General features: G+C 35.2%; 1 protein-coding gene across 1 annotated transcript in view; it reads left to right on the forward strand.

Moving 5' to 3' along the window:
* The window catches only part of ANKRD50 (ankyrin repeat domain containing 50), a 46,055-nt gene extending 33,940 nt beyond the window's left edge, over positions 1-12,115 (forward strand). The window contains exons 3-5 of the mRNA XM_012473058.3: positions 1,617-1,846; positions 4,076-7,626; positions 9,094-12,115. Of these exons, the coding sequence (XP_012328481.1) occupies positions 1,617-1,846; positions 4,076-7,623 (3,778 nt within the window). The 3' untranslated portion in view covers positions 7,624-7,626; positions 9,094-12,115. The remainder of the gene's footprint in view (positions 1-1,616; positions 1,847-4,075; positions 7,627-9,093) is intronic.
* Positions 12,116-12,454: the final 339 nt, after the last annotated feature.

Below are 12,454 nucleotides of genomic sequence, written 5' to 3' on the forward strand. Positions count from 1 at the left end.
CTCTCTTCTCTTGATGCTTCCAGCTGAAGAGAAAATTTTTAAAATGACATTAAATAATTAAATATATAATTGCAAATTTTATAGTGGAGTGGAAAAGAGCTACTGTGTTTGACATTATGAAAGCATGTTATAGGGATTTGACCTTGAAAAGGTTACTCTCAACTTAAAATTGAAGATAAACTGCATGAAGAAAGACAGGAAGTGCATACCAGGCAGAGGAAGCTACAAATGAAAAGGCTCATGTGTAATTGTGTCTCATAAAGTCATTGAAAGAAGGCTAGTCTGGCTGGCAAAACATTTGAAGTGACCCTGGCTGCAGTAGAAACTCACAGGAGAGGAATTGTTAGAGGCATGTAGATTGTTAGGGGAGTCCTGGTAAAAGAGATGAGAGTAGTTTGGGTTACAGTGATGATGTTACAGACTGAGATGAATTTTAGATTTTTTTTTTTTTTTTTTTTGAGACGGAGTCTCGCTCTTGTTACCCAGGCTGGAGTGCAATGGCGCGATCTCGGCTCACCGCAACCTCCGCCTCCTGGGTTCAGGCAATTCTCCTGCCTCAGCCTCCTGAGTAGCTGGGATTACAGGCACGCGCCACCGTGCCCAGCTAATTTTTTTGTATTAATAGAGACGGGGTTTCACAATGTTGACCAGGATGGTCTCGATCTCTCGACCTCGTGATCCACCCGCCTCGGCCTCCCAAAGTGCTGGGATTACAGGCTTGAGCCACCGCGCCCGGCCAAATTTTAGATTTTTTTAAAAGAAATATTGATTCTTGCATGGTGATAAATTAGATCTTGGTGGCTATGATACTGAAAGATTAAGAAAACAGTTTTAGAAAACATTATTTGTCAGTTTCTGGTGTCCATAACTGGATGGATTATGTCCTCTTCACTGTTGCATCTGCTCAGCACCTTATTGACCCCACAGCACACATCAGGTAAATATATTTTGAAAATGAATGAGCATTGTTCTATTTCTGAAAAAGTTATAGTCAACTGCAATATAAATTATACACATAGGAAATGCATTAATTAATGAAGTAAAGCCTAATAGTTTGTTCTTTACTTGGAAATTTGAAAGTATGGGATCTTGACTATAGTTCATCTTTGTACAGTCTTTTAAAATGTGTAGAAGATAAGCTAGTATAAATTGCAGTATTTTTGTGAGAAAAATATTGATAAAATACTTCTAAATTCTACAGTACTCTTGATATTTTTCTTTTTATTAAGGTGGTCCCCAGCATTTGTTTTGTTTTCCACTCTGCAACATATTTTAGCTTTGTCATAAGGAAATCACACTTTTTAATCACTGACTCAAAACAATCAGAAAGGGAATTTTGAAATCTAGTTTTTTTCATTTCCTAATGCCTTTGGTAATTTATAATTATGCTGAATCACACACAGACACTTTATAGTTGAAAATGCTGTAATTGGAAATGTAAACTATTTGGGACCAGTATTGTACTTAACATAAGGAATTGAAACTTGTATATTTTTTGGTCTGATACCTTATTTTATTCTTAAAGAATTTATAATTAATACTCTAATATTTGAATAATAAATCTTAATATCATAGCCACTTAACATTCAAAATGCTCATGTGAATGTGTTTTACAGGTGTGTTCTACTCCCTCTTCTGGGAATGAAGCCTCCCCAGCAAAGCCTATACCTGCTTGTTGATTCTGTTGATGAAGGGTGTAACATTACTGAAGGTGAACAAACGTCTACCAGCTTATCTGGGACTGTTGCGGAACTTTTAGCTGGTCACCATGAGTTCTTTCCACCATGGCTGTTGCTTCTCTGTTCTGCCCGAAAACAGAGTAAGGCTGTTACTAAAATGTTTACTGGTAAGCACAATTACTCACTGCCATCCTTAAATGCTTTTCATTAATGAACTAGTTTTTTAGAGGAAAAAGTATATAGTTGAAGATCTGCATGTTGCATTTGCTTCTTCTATCAGCTATTCCCCAACTGTGCCTTTGAAATGTATATAAAAAAGGCTTAGCCTGTTTTAAAGATCCTTTAAACATTACCTTTTTTTCAAGATTCTTTTCCTAAGTGCTTTAGTAAAGGTTTGGAGTACTTCATGCCACATTTGCTGCTATACATCTTGAGGCTGCATTGATTATGCTGTTGTATCATGACCAGTTTATGGTATTTCTTCTAACTAGACTGAGCATCTTAAACAGTTGTGAATATGTTTTGTTTTGTTTTGTTTTGTTTTTAAAAAATCAATGGCAGTTTACTCTAAGGTGTTTTTCTTGGTAAGTGGAGAAACAGTTTACGCGTTTTAGGATACCTCTTGAAATATATCTTTCTTTAAACCTTTTTCTGATGTTTGAGATTATAGTCTATATAATATATAAAAAATATACTATCAGAGATTTTTTTTTTCTTTTCGCTTACTTTTTTTACTTTATTTACTACCATAATAAAGTTATGGTTACTCCTATTAGATTATGTAACACACGCTTCTTTGTCCTGTGGGAAATAAAAGGAGTGTAAAACAAAGACGTATCACAGGATATATAGTGTATTGGAGAGATACTAATTAAGTTAATGGGTAATTAGCCATGCCACTTTTGAGTAGTTCTATACATTTTACATTATGGTGAAATCTTATTCGTTTGTTAAAATAATTTTCTGTAAGCAGCTTTATTCCTTCTATCAGATTGTCTCGTATTTAATAATTTTTTTTGTGTATACATATATATGTAAAAGTAGATTCTATTTTTATATAGATTTAAGGATATAAATCTATATTAAAAGGGCTATATTAGGGCAACTTAGTTATTCATGTTTTATTCTTGGTAGGTTGTTTCTTATTTTTCAGTAACTGTCCATTTCATCTACATCCTTAAAGCTTAGTATTACAAAATCGAATTCATCAGCTTTTTCTGGAAACCTACTATTTGTCCTTCAGTGGTCTTCTTTTCAGTCCTGTTGGCAGAGCCACAAGTTAATGTCAGCTTCAACTCCTCCTTCTCTCTTTAATTCTCCACATTCACCAAATACCATACAATCTAGCTCTTATTAAAAATTCCCAAGTCCATCACGTTATTTTTGCTGCTGCTGCTGCAGCTGCTGCCACCACCATGGCTGTTGTTCAGGCTCAGAGTGATTTTCATCTAGAGTTTATCACACCTTCTTTAAAAAAGGTTTTGCCTTTAGTCTTGACTTGCTCCAGTTCTTCTTTGGATGTTAGAATATTCCTTCAAAGTGCAAATCTGCTCATGTTAGAGACTTGGTAAGTTCGTTCATTCACAAGTTTTTTGTTCTGTAAGATGAATACACAGTTGTCTAATAAATTCATATCTGTACATCATGATGTCATCTCCCTTCAGTCAATGAAATTATGGTTTCCTTTAAAGAACTTAAAATGAGTTTAAAATGGCTGTAGCTAGTATATTTTTAGGTTGGTTTAAATTTTATTATTTATTTTACAGTGCTGAAGATTTTTGACCGTAATTTGGCCAAGAAGTTGGATCTTAATTGGTTCAAGCTATTTATTGATGATCTGAGATTTAGTTATTTTAATTTGATAAAATGTGTAATGTGGTTTAAAGGTAATGACTGGATATTCTAATTAGATGTAAATATTCAGTCACATAATTAAGGCTAGTGTACATTCAAGTGTATGGATGGAAATATATAAATTATTTATATGAAAAATATCCTGTAAAAAGAAACTTTACTTGTTATATCTCCTGCAGCTTTTCCCCTAATCACTTGGGAGTTCAGACAATGTTAACTGGGTGCTTTTATGGTTATGTAAGACTGCTTTTTAATTAGTATCTATTACCATGGAGTTGTGAGAGGCACCAAGCTACTAAAGGGATAAGTAGTTGGATTTGTGGGTAGGAAAATGAAACTTTTCTGCCATCAGTGTGTTTTTATGGAAAGAAAAGAAAACGGATTCACATACTAATAGGTACTGATCTGCTTATTAGTATTAATTTATTAACTGATTGATTGATTAGTTTATATGTTGAAGACATTCTCTACATTCTCCTTGAAGATGTGGTAACTTCTATAATCCTTTTCAACTGATGACATCTTTTTTATTTCTTCTTTAGGTTTTCGAAAAATAAGTTTAGATGACCTTCGGAAAGCATATATTGTTAAGGATGTTCAACAGTACATTCTTCATCGTTTAGATCAAGAAGAAGCTTTGCGGCAACACCTCACAAAAGAAACTGCAGAGATGTTAAATCAACTGCACATTAAAAGCAGTGGATGCTTTCTTTACCTAGAACGAGTTCTAGATGGAGTTGTAGAAAATTTTATTATGTTAAGAGAGATTCGTGACATCCCAGGAACTCTAAATGGTTTATATCTCTGGCTATGCCAAAGACTTTTTGTAAGAAAACAATTTGCAAAGGTTCAGCCCATTTTGAATGTGATTCTTGCAGCCTGCCGACCTTTGACTGTAACGGAATTATATCATGCAGTGTGGACCAAAAACATGTCATTAACTTTGGAAGATTTTCAACGCAAGTTAGATGTCCTCTCCAAACTTCTTGTTGATGGACTAGGAAACACAAAAATATTGTTTCATTACAGTTTTGCAGAGTGGCTTCTGGATGTGAAACACTGTACTCAGAAGTATTTATGTAATGCAGCAGAAGGACACAGAATGTTGGCTATGAGTTATACCTGTCAAGCCAAGAATTTAACACCATTGGAAGCACAAGAATTTGCATTGCACTTAATTAACTCAAACTTACAATTAGAGACAGCGGAGTTAGCTCTGTGGATGATATGGAATGGTACACCTGTCAGAGATTCCCTTTCTACTTTAATACCCAAGGAACAAGAAGTGCTACAGCTGTTGGTTAAAGCTGGGGCTCATGTCAACAGTGAAGATGATCGCACATCATGCATAGTTCGACAAGCCTTAGAAAGAGAGGATTCCATTCGGACATTGTTAGATAATGGAGCTTCAGTAAATCAATGTGATTCAAATGGAAGAACATTATTGGCTAATGCTGCATATAGCGGCAGTCTTGATGTAGTCAATTTACTTGTCTCTAGGGGAGCAGATTTAGAGATAGAAGATGCTCATGGACATACACCACTCACCCTAGCGGCTAGACAAGGACATACCAAGGTGGTTAATTGTTTGATTGGGTGTGGAGCAAATATTAATCATACTGATCAAGATGGTTGGACAGCATTAAGATCTGCTGCTTGGGGTGGCCATACTGAGGTAGTTTCTGCACTACTTTATGCTGGTGTAAAAGTGGATTGTGCAGATGCTGATAGCCGAACAGCTTTGAGAGCAGCAGCATGGGGAGGACATGAAGATATTGTACTGAATTTGCTACAACATGGTGCTGAAGTGAACAAAGCTGATAATGAAGGTAGAACTGCTTTGATAGCGGCAGCATACATGGGACATAGGGAGATTGTGGAACACCTACTGGACCATGGAGCAGAAGTAAATCATGAGGACGTTGATGGCAGGACTGCACTCTCTGTAGCTGCACTTTGTGTGCCTGCAAGTAAAGGACATGCATCAGTTGTTAGCCTTTTAATTGATCGAGGTGCTGAAGTAGATCATTGTGATAAAGATGGCATGACTCCACTGCTGGTAGCTGCCTATGAAGGACATGTTGATGTGGTTGACTTGCTTCTAGAAGGGGGAGCAGATGTAGATCACACAGATAACAATGGTCGTACACCCCTCTTAGCAGCAGCTTCTATGGGTCATGCATCAGTTGTAAATACGCTTTTGTTTTGGGGTGCAGCTGTGGATAGTATTGATAGTGAAGGTAGGACAGTCCTCAGTATAGCTTCAGCACAAGGAAATGTTGAGGTGGTACGTACTCTACTGGATAGAGGGTTAGATGAAAATCACAGAGATGATGCTGGATGGACACCTTTGCACATGGCAGCTTTTGAAGGGCACAGATTAATATGTGAAGCACTTATTGAACAAGGTGCTAGAACAAATGAGATTGACAATGATGGACGAATCCCTTTCATATTAGCGTCACAAGAGGGTCATTATGATTGTGTTCAAATATTATTGGAAAACAAATCCAACATCGATCAAAGAGGTTATGATGGAAGAAATGCACTGCGGGTTGCAGCATTAGAAGGGCACCGGGACATTGTTGAATTGCTTTTTAGTCATGGAGCTGATGTTAACTGCAAAGATGCTGATGGTAGGCCCACACTTTATATCTTGGCCTTAGAAAATCAACTTACGATGGCTGAATATTTTTTAGAAAATGGCGCCAATGTAGAAGCAAGTGATGCTGAAGGAAGGACAGCACTTCATGTCTCCTGTTGGCAAGGCCATATGGAAATGGTGCAGGTTCTGATAGCCTACCATGCTGACGTCAATGCTGCAGACAACGAAAAGCGCTCTGCTTTGCAATCTGCAGCCTGGCAGGGCCATGTAAAAGTGGTTCAGCTTCTGATTGAGCATGGTGCTATAGTTGACCATACATGTAACCAAGGTGCAACTGCGCTCTGTATTGCAGCCCAGGAAGGGCACATTGATGTTGTGCAGGTCTTATTAGAGCATGGTGCTGATCCAAACCATGCTGATCAATTTGGACGCACTGCTATGCGTGTTGCAGCCAAAAATGGACATTCTCAAATAATTAAATTATTAGAAAAATACGGTGCATCTAGTTTGAATGGCTGTTCCCCATCTCCTGTTCACACGATGGAGCAGAAACCTCTACAGTCAGTGTCTTCAAAAATGCAGTCATTAACAATTAAATCAAATAGCTCTGGTAGCACTGGTGGAGGGGATATGCAGCCTTCATTACGTGGTTTACCTAATGGGCCAGCTCATGCATTCAGTTCTCCTTCAGAATCTCCAGATTCCACAGTTGACCGGCAGAAGTCATCACTGTCAAATAATTCCCTGAAAAGCTCAAAAAATTCATCTTTGAGAACTACTTCTTCCACAGCAACAGCTCAAACAGTGCCAATTGATAGTTTTCATAACTTGTCATTTACAGAACAAATTCAGCAACATTCATTGCCACGCAGTAGAAGCCGACAGTCCATTGTTTCCCCATCTTCCACAACACAGTCCTTAGGACAGAGTCATAATTCACCGAGTAGTGAATTTGAGTGGAGTCAAGTAAAGCCCAGTTTGAAGTCAACTAAGGCCAATAAAGGGGGGAAATCAGAAAATTCTGCCAAGTCTGGATCAGCTGGGAAAAAAGCAAAGCAAAGTAATTCTTCACAGCCAAAGGTTTTAGAATATGAAATGACTCAGTTTGATAAAAGAGTACATGTAGCCAAATCCGGAACTACTGCACCACCTAAACAAATGCCAGCAGAATCTCAATGCAAAATGATGATACCTTCAGCTCAGCAGGAAATTGGTCGATCTCAACAGCAGTTTCTTATTCACCAACAAAGTGGGGAACAGAAGAAGAGAAATGGAATAATGACAAATCCAAATTACCATCTTCAGAGCAACCAGGTTTTTCTTGGTAGGGTTTCAGTCCCACGAACAGTGCAAGATAGAGGGCATCAGGAAGTGTTGGAGGGATACCCTTCCTCAGAGACAGAATTAAGCCTTAAACAGGCTCTGAAGCTTCAGATTGAAGGTTCTGACCCAAGCTTCAACTACAAAAAGGAAACACCATTATAAAAGGTAATATTTTGTCAACATAAAGAGTAAAAAACAAAAGTATAGTTCCTTCTACTTGGAATGCTCTTTTCCCTGATCACAAGACTGATTCCCTCAGTTAATCTCTACTCAAATGCCATCCGGGCCAGACCTCCCTCATCACCCCTTAACATCAGAATTCTCCTGCCTCTGGCACTCCTTTTCCCCTTTCCTGCATTATGTTATCCAAAGGACTTATTATTTAAAATACTTTAGATGTTTTTATTTATTATGCTTATTTTTCTCTTCTGACCTAAAATACAGTCTTTGTGAAGGTAGGGATTTTTATCTGTTTTGTTCATTACTGTATTTAATGTACTTGAAATAGTACTTGGACCTATGTTAGTTTCCCAGTAAAAATTTGTTGAATAAGTGAATGAACTAATGAATGAATGTACTACACTACTTATGGATCCCAGATTAAGAATTCTTTCCTATTCTGTTGTTTCCTCCTCTTAAAAGATCTTTGATGGTGGCAGAGGGCGGAGCTGTTTCTGTAATACTCATCTTTTTTTTGGTTTGAACACAATAATGTCATTAGTGCTTAGTTTATAGTAAATATTAATTCATTCCTTTTCACCCAGAAAGAAGTCAAAAATTTAATCAGTAGAAGATAATTTTTATGATGACAGATCTCTTGAGAATCTTCCAAGTAATGTTTTCCACACATAAGGCATAGATGTGAAAAATGGTAAATGGATTTTTTGCAATATTGGTATTTAGGGCACTTTATACCTAGATAAAATAGTCATATTTATTAAATAAAAACATTTTTTCTCCTCCCCATGACAAAGGATGCTTCATTCGTAATATAGAGGATGTTAGTGGAAAAGTAGGTATGTAAGTTTTATATTTTATATACTTTTTTAGAAGCACATTTCCTATATTAGAGATAAATCTGAAGATTGTCTTAGGGATCATCCCTAGCTTACACTGCAGCTATATTTATGCCACTTCACTTAATGATTTTTCTTCCTCTAACAAAATTATACTCTTTACTTTTTTGCTACTTCTGTCTTTGTAAATATATATTAGGAATATAACAGGCAAAACATTATAGATTAATTTCCCATATCTTCTAATAATAAACACTTTTCAATGTGAATCTTGGGGTGACCAGTCAAATATCATTCAAAAATAATTTGAATAAAGTAGTTAATTTATCCCCCAAATGTGTTTCATTTTTAAAATAATTAGTTCTGATGGTATAAGCTTTCAGCTCTCATGATATCTGTTGTAAAGGCAAAGTATAAATACATATTAAAAATGAAACACTAGAATTAAGGTAAACATTTTGTGGAATTTTAAAAGTGACTTATAAGTTACTTTGTGCTTTTCATGATAAACATATAGATATATAGAGATAAATGTATTATATAAAGTTTATAAATGAGATGTAGCTGTATAATACAATGTAGAAATTAATTATTTGTTTTTTAACTTTTGCATTAGTTTCCTGTTCTGTGAAACAGAAGACATTGTGATTGGAGTGGTTCTTCAGCTACTGGATGGAAACATGCCTGTTGATTTGCTGAAAAAAAAAAAAAGAACAATGTGGTATCTGCAGTACAGTTACCTTAATTACTGTAATGTGCCTAAATAGTAAGGCTGCCTTCTCAATGTAACCCTCTGTGCTTAAAAAAATTTCATTTTTTGTGCTTTGTATTCACTACACAGGAATAAGCACTTTTTAAAAATGCGGATACATACTGCAGTTCCCTGATAAAAGCTGAAAAGAAAAATTGAGTATTTTAAGTTAAGATTTGATAAAACGTGCATGTGCCATGGTCAAATATATATGAAAAGGCAGTGTTCCTTGTATTTATTTTTTTTCTTTTTGTGGCAAAAGAAACTTAAACATACTGTTTCAGTCACACTGCATTGTAGTGTATGGCCTGTTTCTTGTATCTTTAAAAATGTTGTTCAATAAAACAAATCTTGCAACTGTTTTATGTTCACTACACCTTCAGCATTGGATAAAAATCAGTTTCTATATAAATATCACATTGAAATAAAAACTGATTTCTTGGCAGATTAAAAAATATGTTTTTTAGTAGTTTAGGGAGCTGCTTTAAGTAGTTTAAATCTGGATTTTTCCCAATAGAATTCTTCTCATCTCTGGCTAAAGGTGTCAGAGCAAACAACCAACCAGTCTGTAGGCAGAACAAAGTCCTATTTCATCCACTGGGATACAATTTCACCTTCCATTCACTTTGTCATTCCACCTCTAAGAAGACAGACTATCATTCCTGAGGCATGAAAATTCTCAGGGATAAAGCCATGCCTCAGTCACATGTGTGTGCAGAGAGAAATGCACCTGTCTATCTGAGGGTAGATTTTTGATCCCTGAACAATTCATTGACTAAACTGACCTCTTCCTCCTGGCTAAATAAATTCATTTTGCTGGCTTCTCTCTCAGCTGTTTCTGTTTTGTAAATTGCTGCATGACCAAAATAGCCCCACTCAAAATCAATTGGATTAATTTTAATGGTTTGGTTGGATGAGTATTCTTGATGAATATAAAATGTGCTGTCCTTCACAGATGACATAACTCACCTGTCAATCATAGCACATGTGTACCTTTTATTGTTACTTAAAATAATAGTGATGGATTTGCACTTTCCTATCCTCATACTCTTTCCTGTTTTCTTCTTTGTACAATTGCATGCAGGAGGGCTGGATGCCAGGGTTAAGATAAATTCATGACAAGGAAGGTTAAATAGGTTCAAATGAGCATGTGACCCACAGCCTTAATCTCCTTACTCTTAACTCAATGTAGCTATAGCTTAGATGGGTCGTTTGTATGTCTGGAAAAGTTGTCACAACAGTTTAAAAGCCAGGGTTTTGGATTTGATCTTAGAATGGGCCTGTTAATCTTTTAGAACCCAGAAATTCTGTTCTTTTCATGTACTGTTGATAAGGAGGAATAAGGAAAGAGAATTTGGAGATTCAGCACAAAACCATTGCTACTTCTAGAACAAAATCTTTAGAACATATCCTAGTAACAAAGGTCAGTAATGTCATCTTCATATATGAAGGACACATGTGATACATTGTGGAAATAGAAATGTATAATTATGATAAATTGTTTCACTTGAATCTTACTGTAAGGCTTTCTTGCTTTTATTTTTTAAAGTCAGCAAAACTCATTTGTCTGTCATCTATAAGTCATAATGAGGACTACAAGATAAGTTGATAAGTTCAATTGATATTAAGGTGACATGGCAATATTAATAACTCAAATGTGAATGTTTCAAGTATTGAATTCTTGTCCCTATGGGACATTTATTAAATACACTTAATAGGACTCTTGCAAAGTAGCCTTAAAAGTGTTAATGAGTCTATTAATAAATATGAACACATACTATTATTAGAACCAACTTTACTCATATCTCAAATACAGTACATTTACATTACTGTAGAGGATGAAGCTCTAATTTCTATTACATGTATTTTTCTTTAGAAAGAGGACCCTGAAAGCTGCCAGTTTTTCTATTAACTTTGAATTATTGAAATTGTATTTATTTAATTTTATTATTTTTACAAAATTGCACCTTGTGGCCAAAGGGCAAAGATACGACATTGTGTAAGGGATTTATGTTTTTCAGAGCTAAATGTTTTCATATCCATACTATATACACTTGAAACAGTTGGTAGGAAGAGCACCTATTGGAAAAATATGATTTTAAAAAGTAAGTATTCCTTGGGATGTTTTTATATAAATTATGTTTTAGAATAGAACATAAATGACTTTGAGTTAGGATAAGGATGATAGGATGGGTGCTGGAGATGCCCTGCTTTGCTTATTTGTTTCTGTGGGGGGATTTAATATTATAAATGAAAATGGCTTCTGTTCCATTAAAAAATAAAAATTGTCCTCTAAATATAAAACTCCTTAATAGATATTTTTGAAATTAAAATCTTTAAATTTTATAAATCAGCTCTTGCCACTTCACAACTATGATGCCATGTGCTTCTAACATTTTTATAGCATTCTGTCTGTGTCTATTCCCTAAATATCATGAGTTCATAATAAGGAAAGTGATAAAAATACAGTGATGAAATAAAAACCTGAATGTTTCTAAGAAAGGTTTTGGAAGGAAAAATGACCTGGAATCAGTGTGCACTGCAAAGTACAGCCAATATTTTTTGTTCTTTGTCTTCACCCCACCCTCATTGGAATTCTCACCAAAAATAGTTTGATACTTAAAAAACAGAAGTAAATTCTTTTCTTAGTATTGTTTTGGCTATGCAAATATTTGTTTTGCTTAATGTCCTCCATTTACACTTAGCAAATGTAGTTGCAAACAAATGCTTTCTTTTTATTTTTCCCTTGGTTTGGGGTATGTAAATAGCCTAAAATGTACATTGAATTTCACATTGTAAAAGTTTTATTTTATTCCTTGTATGATATTACTCAAAAAATCCCTATGTATATGAAAGTGCATAATAAATATATTTGCTTTACAGAGAAGATCTTGTTTTAATTTTATCCTTGAACCAGTAGAACATGCATGATACGCATATAGTAAAAACAACTGTTAGTAGTTTTAAGTTATTATTTTAAATAAATCCTCAGCAAATGAATTTGGAAACATTTTACAAAGAAGAAAGTGAAATATAACAGTGTCCAAAGGAAGGTAGAAAAACAAAAAGATTTAGTGTTTATATCGTCCTAAGCCTTTTTAAGGACTTAACGTTCTTTTTCCCCCGTGACTGATTATATACTATATCACACCATGTCAGGTTTTGTGCATTCTGAGAATTGCAGTAATCCAATAAATTCTGTACATGTGTGCTCCTTCATCATCAG

This window comes from Aotus nancymaae, unplaced genomic scaffold (assembly GCF_030222135.1).
Source record: "Aotus nancymaae isolate 86718 unplaced genomic scaffold, 86718_ANA_hifiasm-v0.15.2.pri h1tg000033l, whole genome shotgun sequence".
NCBI classification, from domain to species: Eukaryota; Metazoa; Chordata; class Mammalia; order Primates; family Aotidae; genus Aotus; species Aotus nancymaae.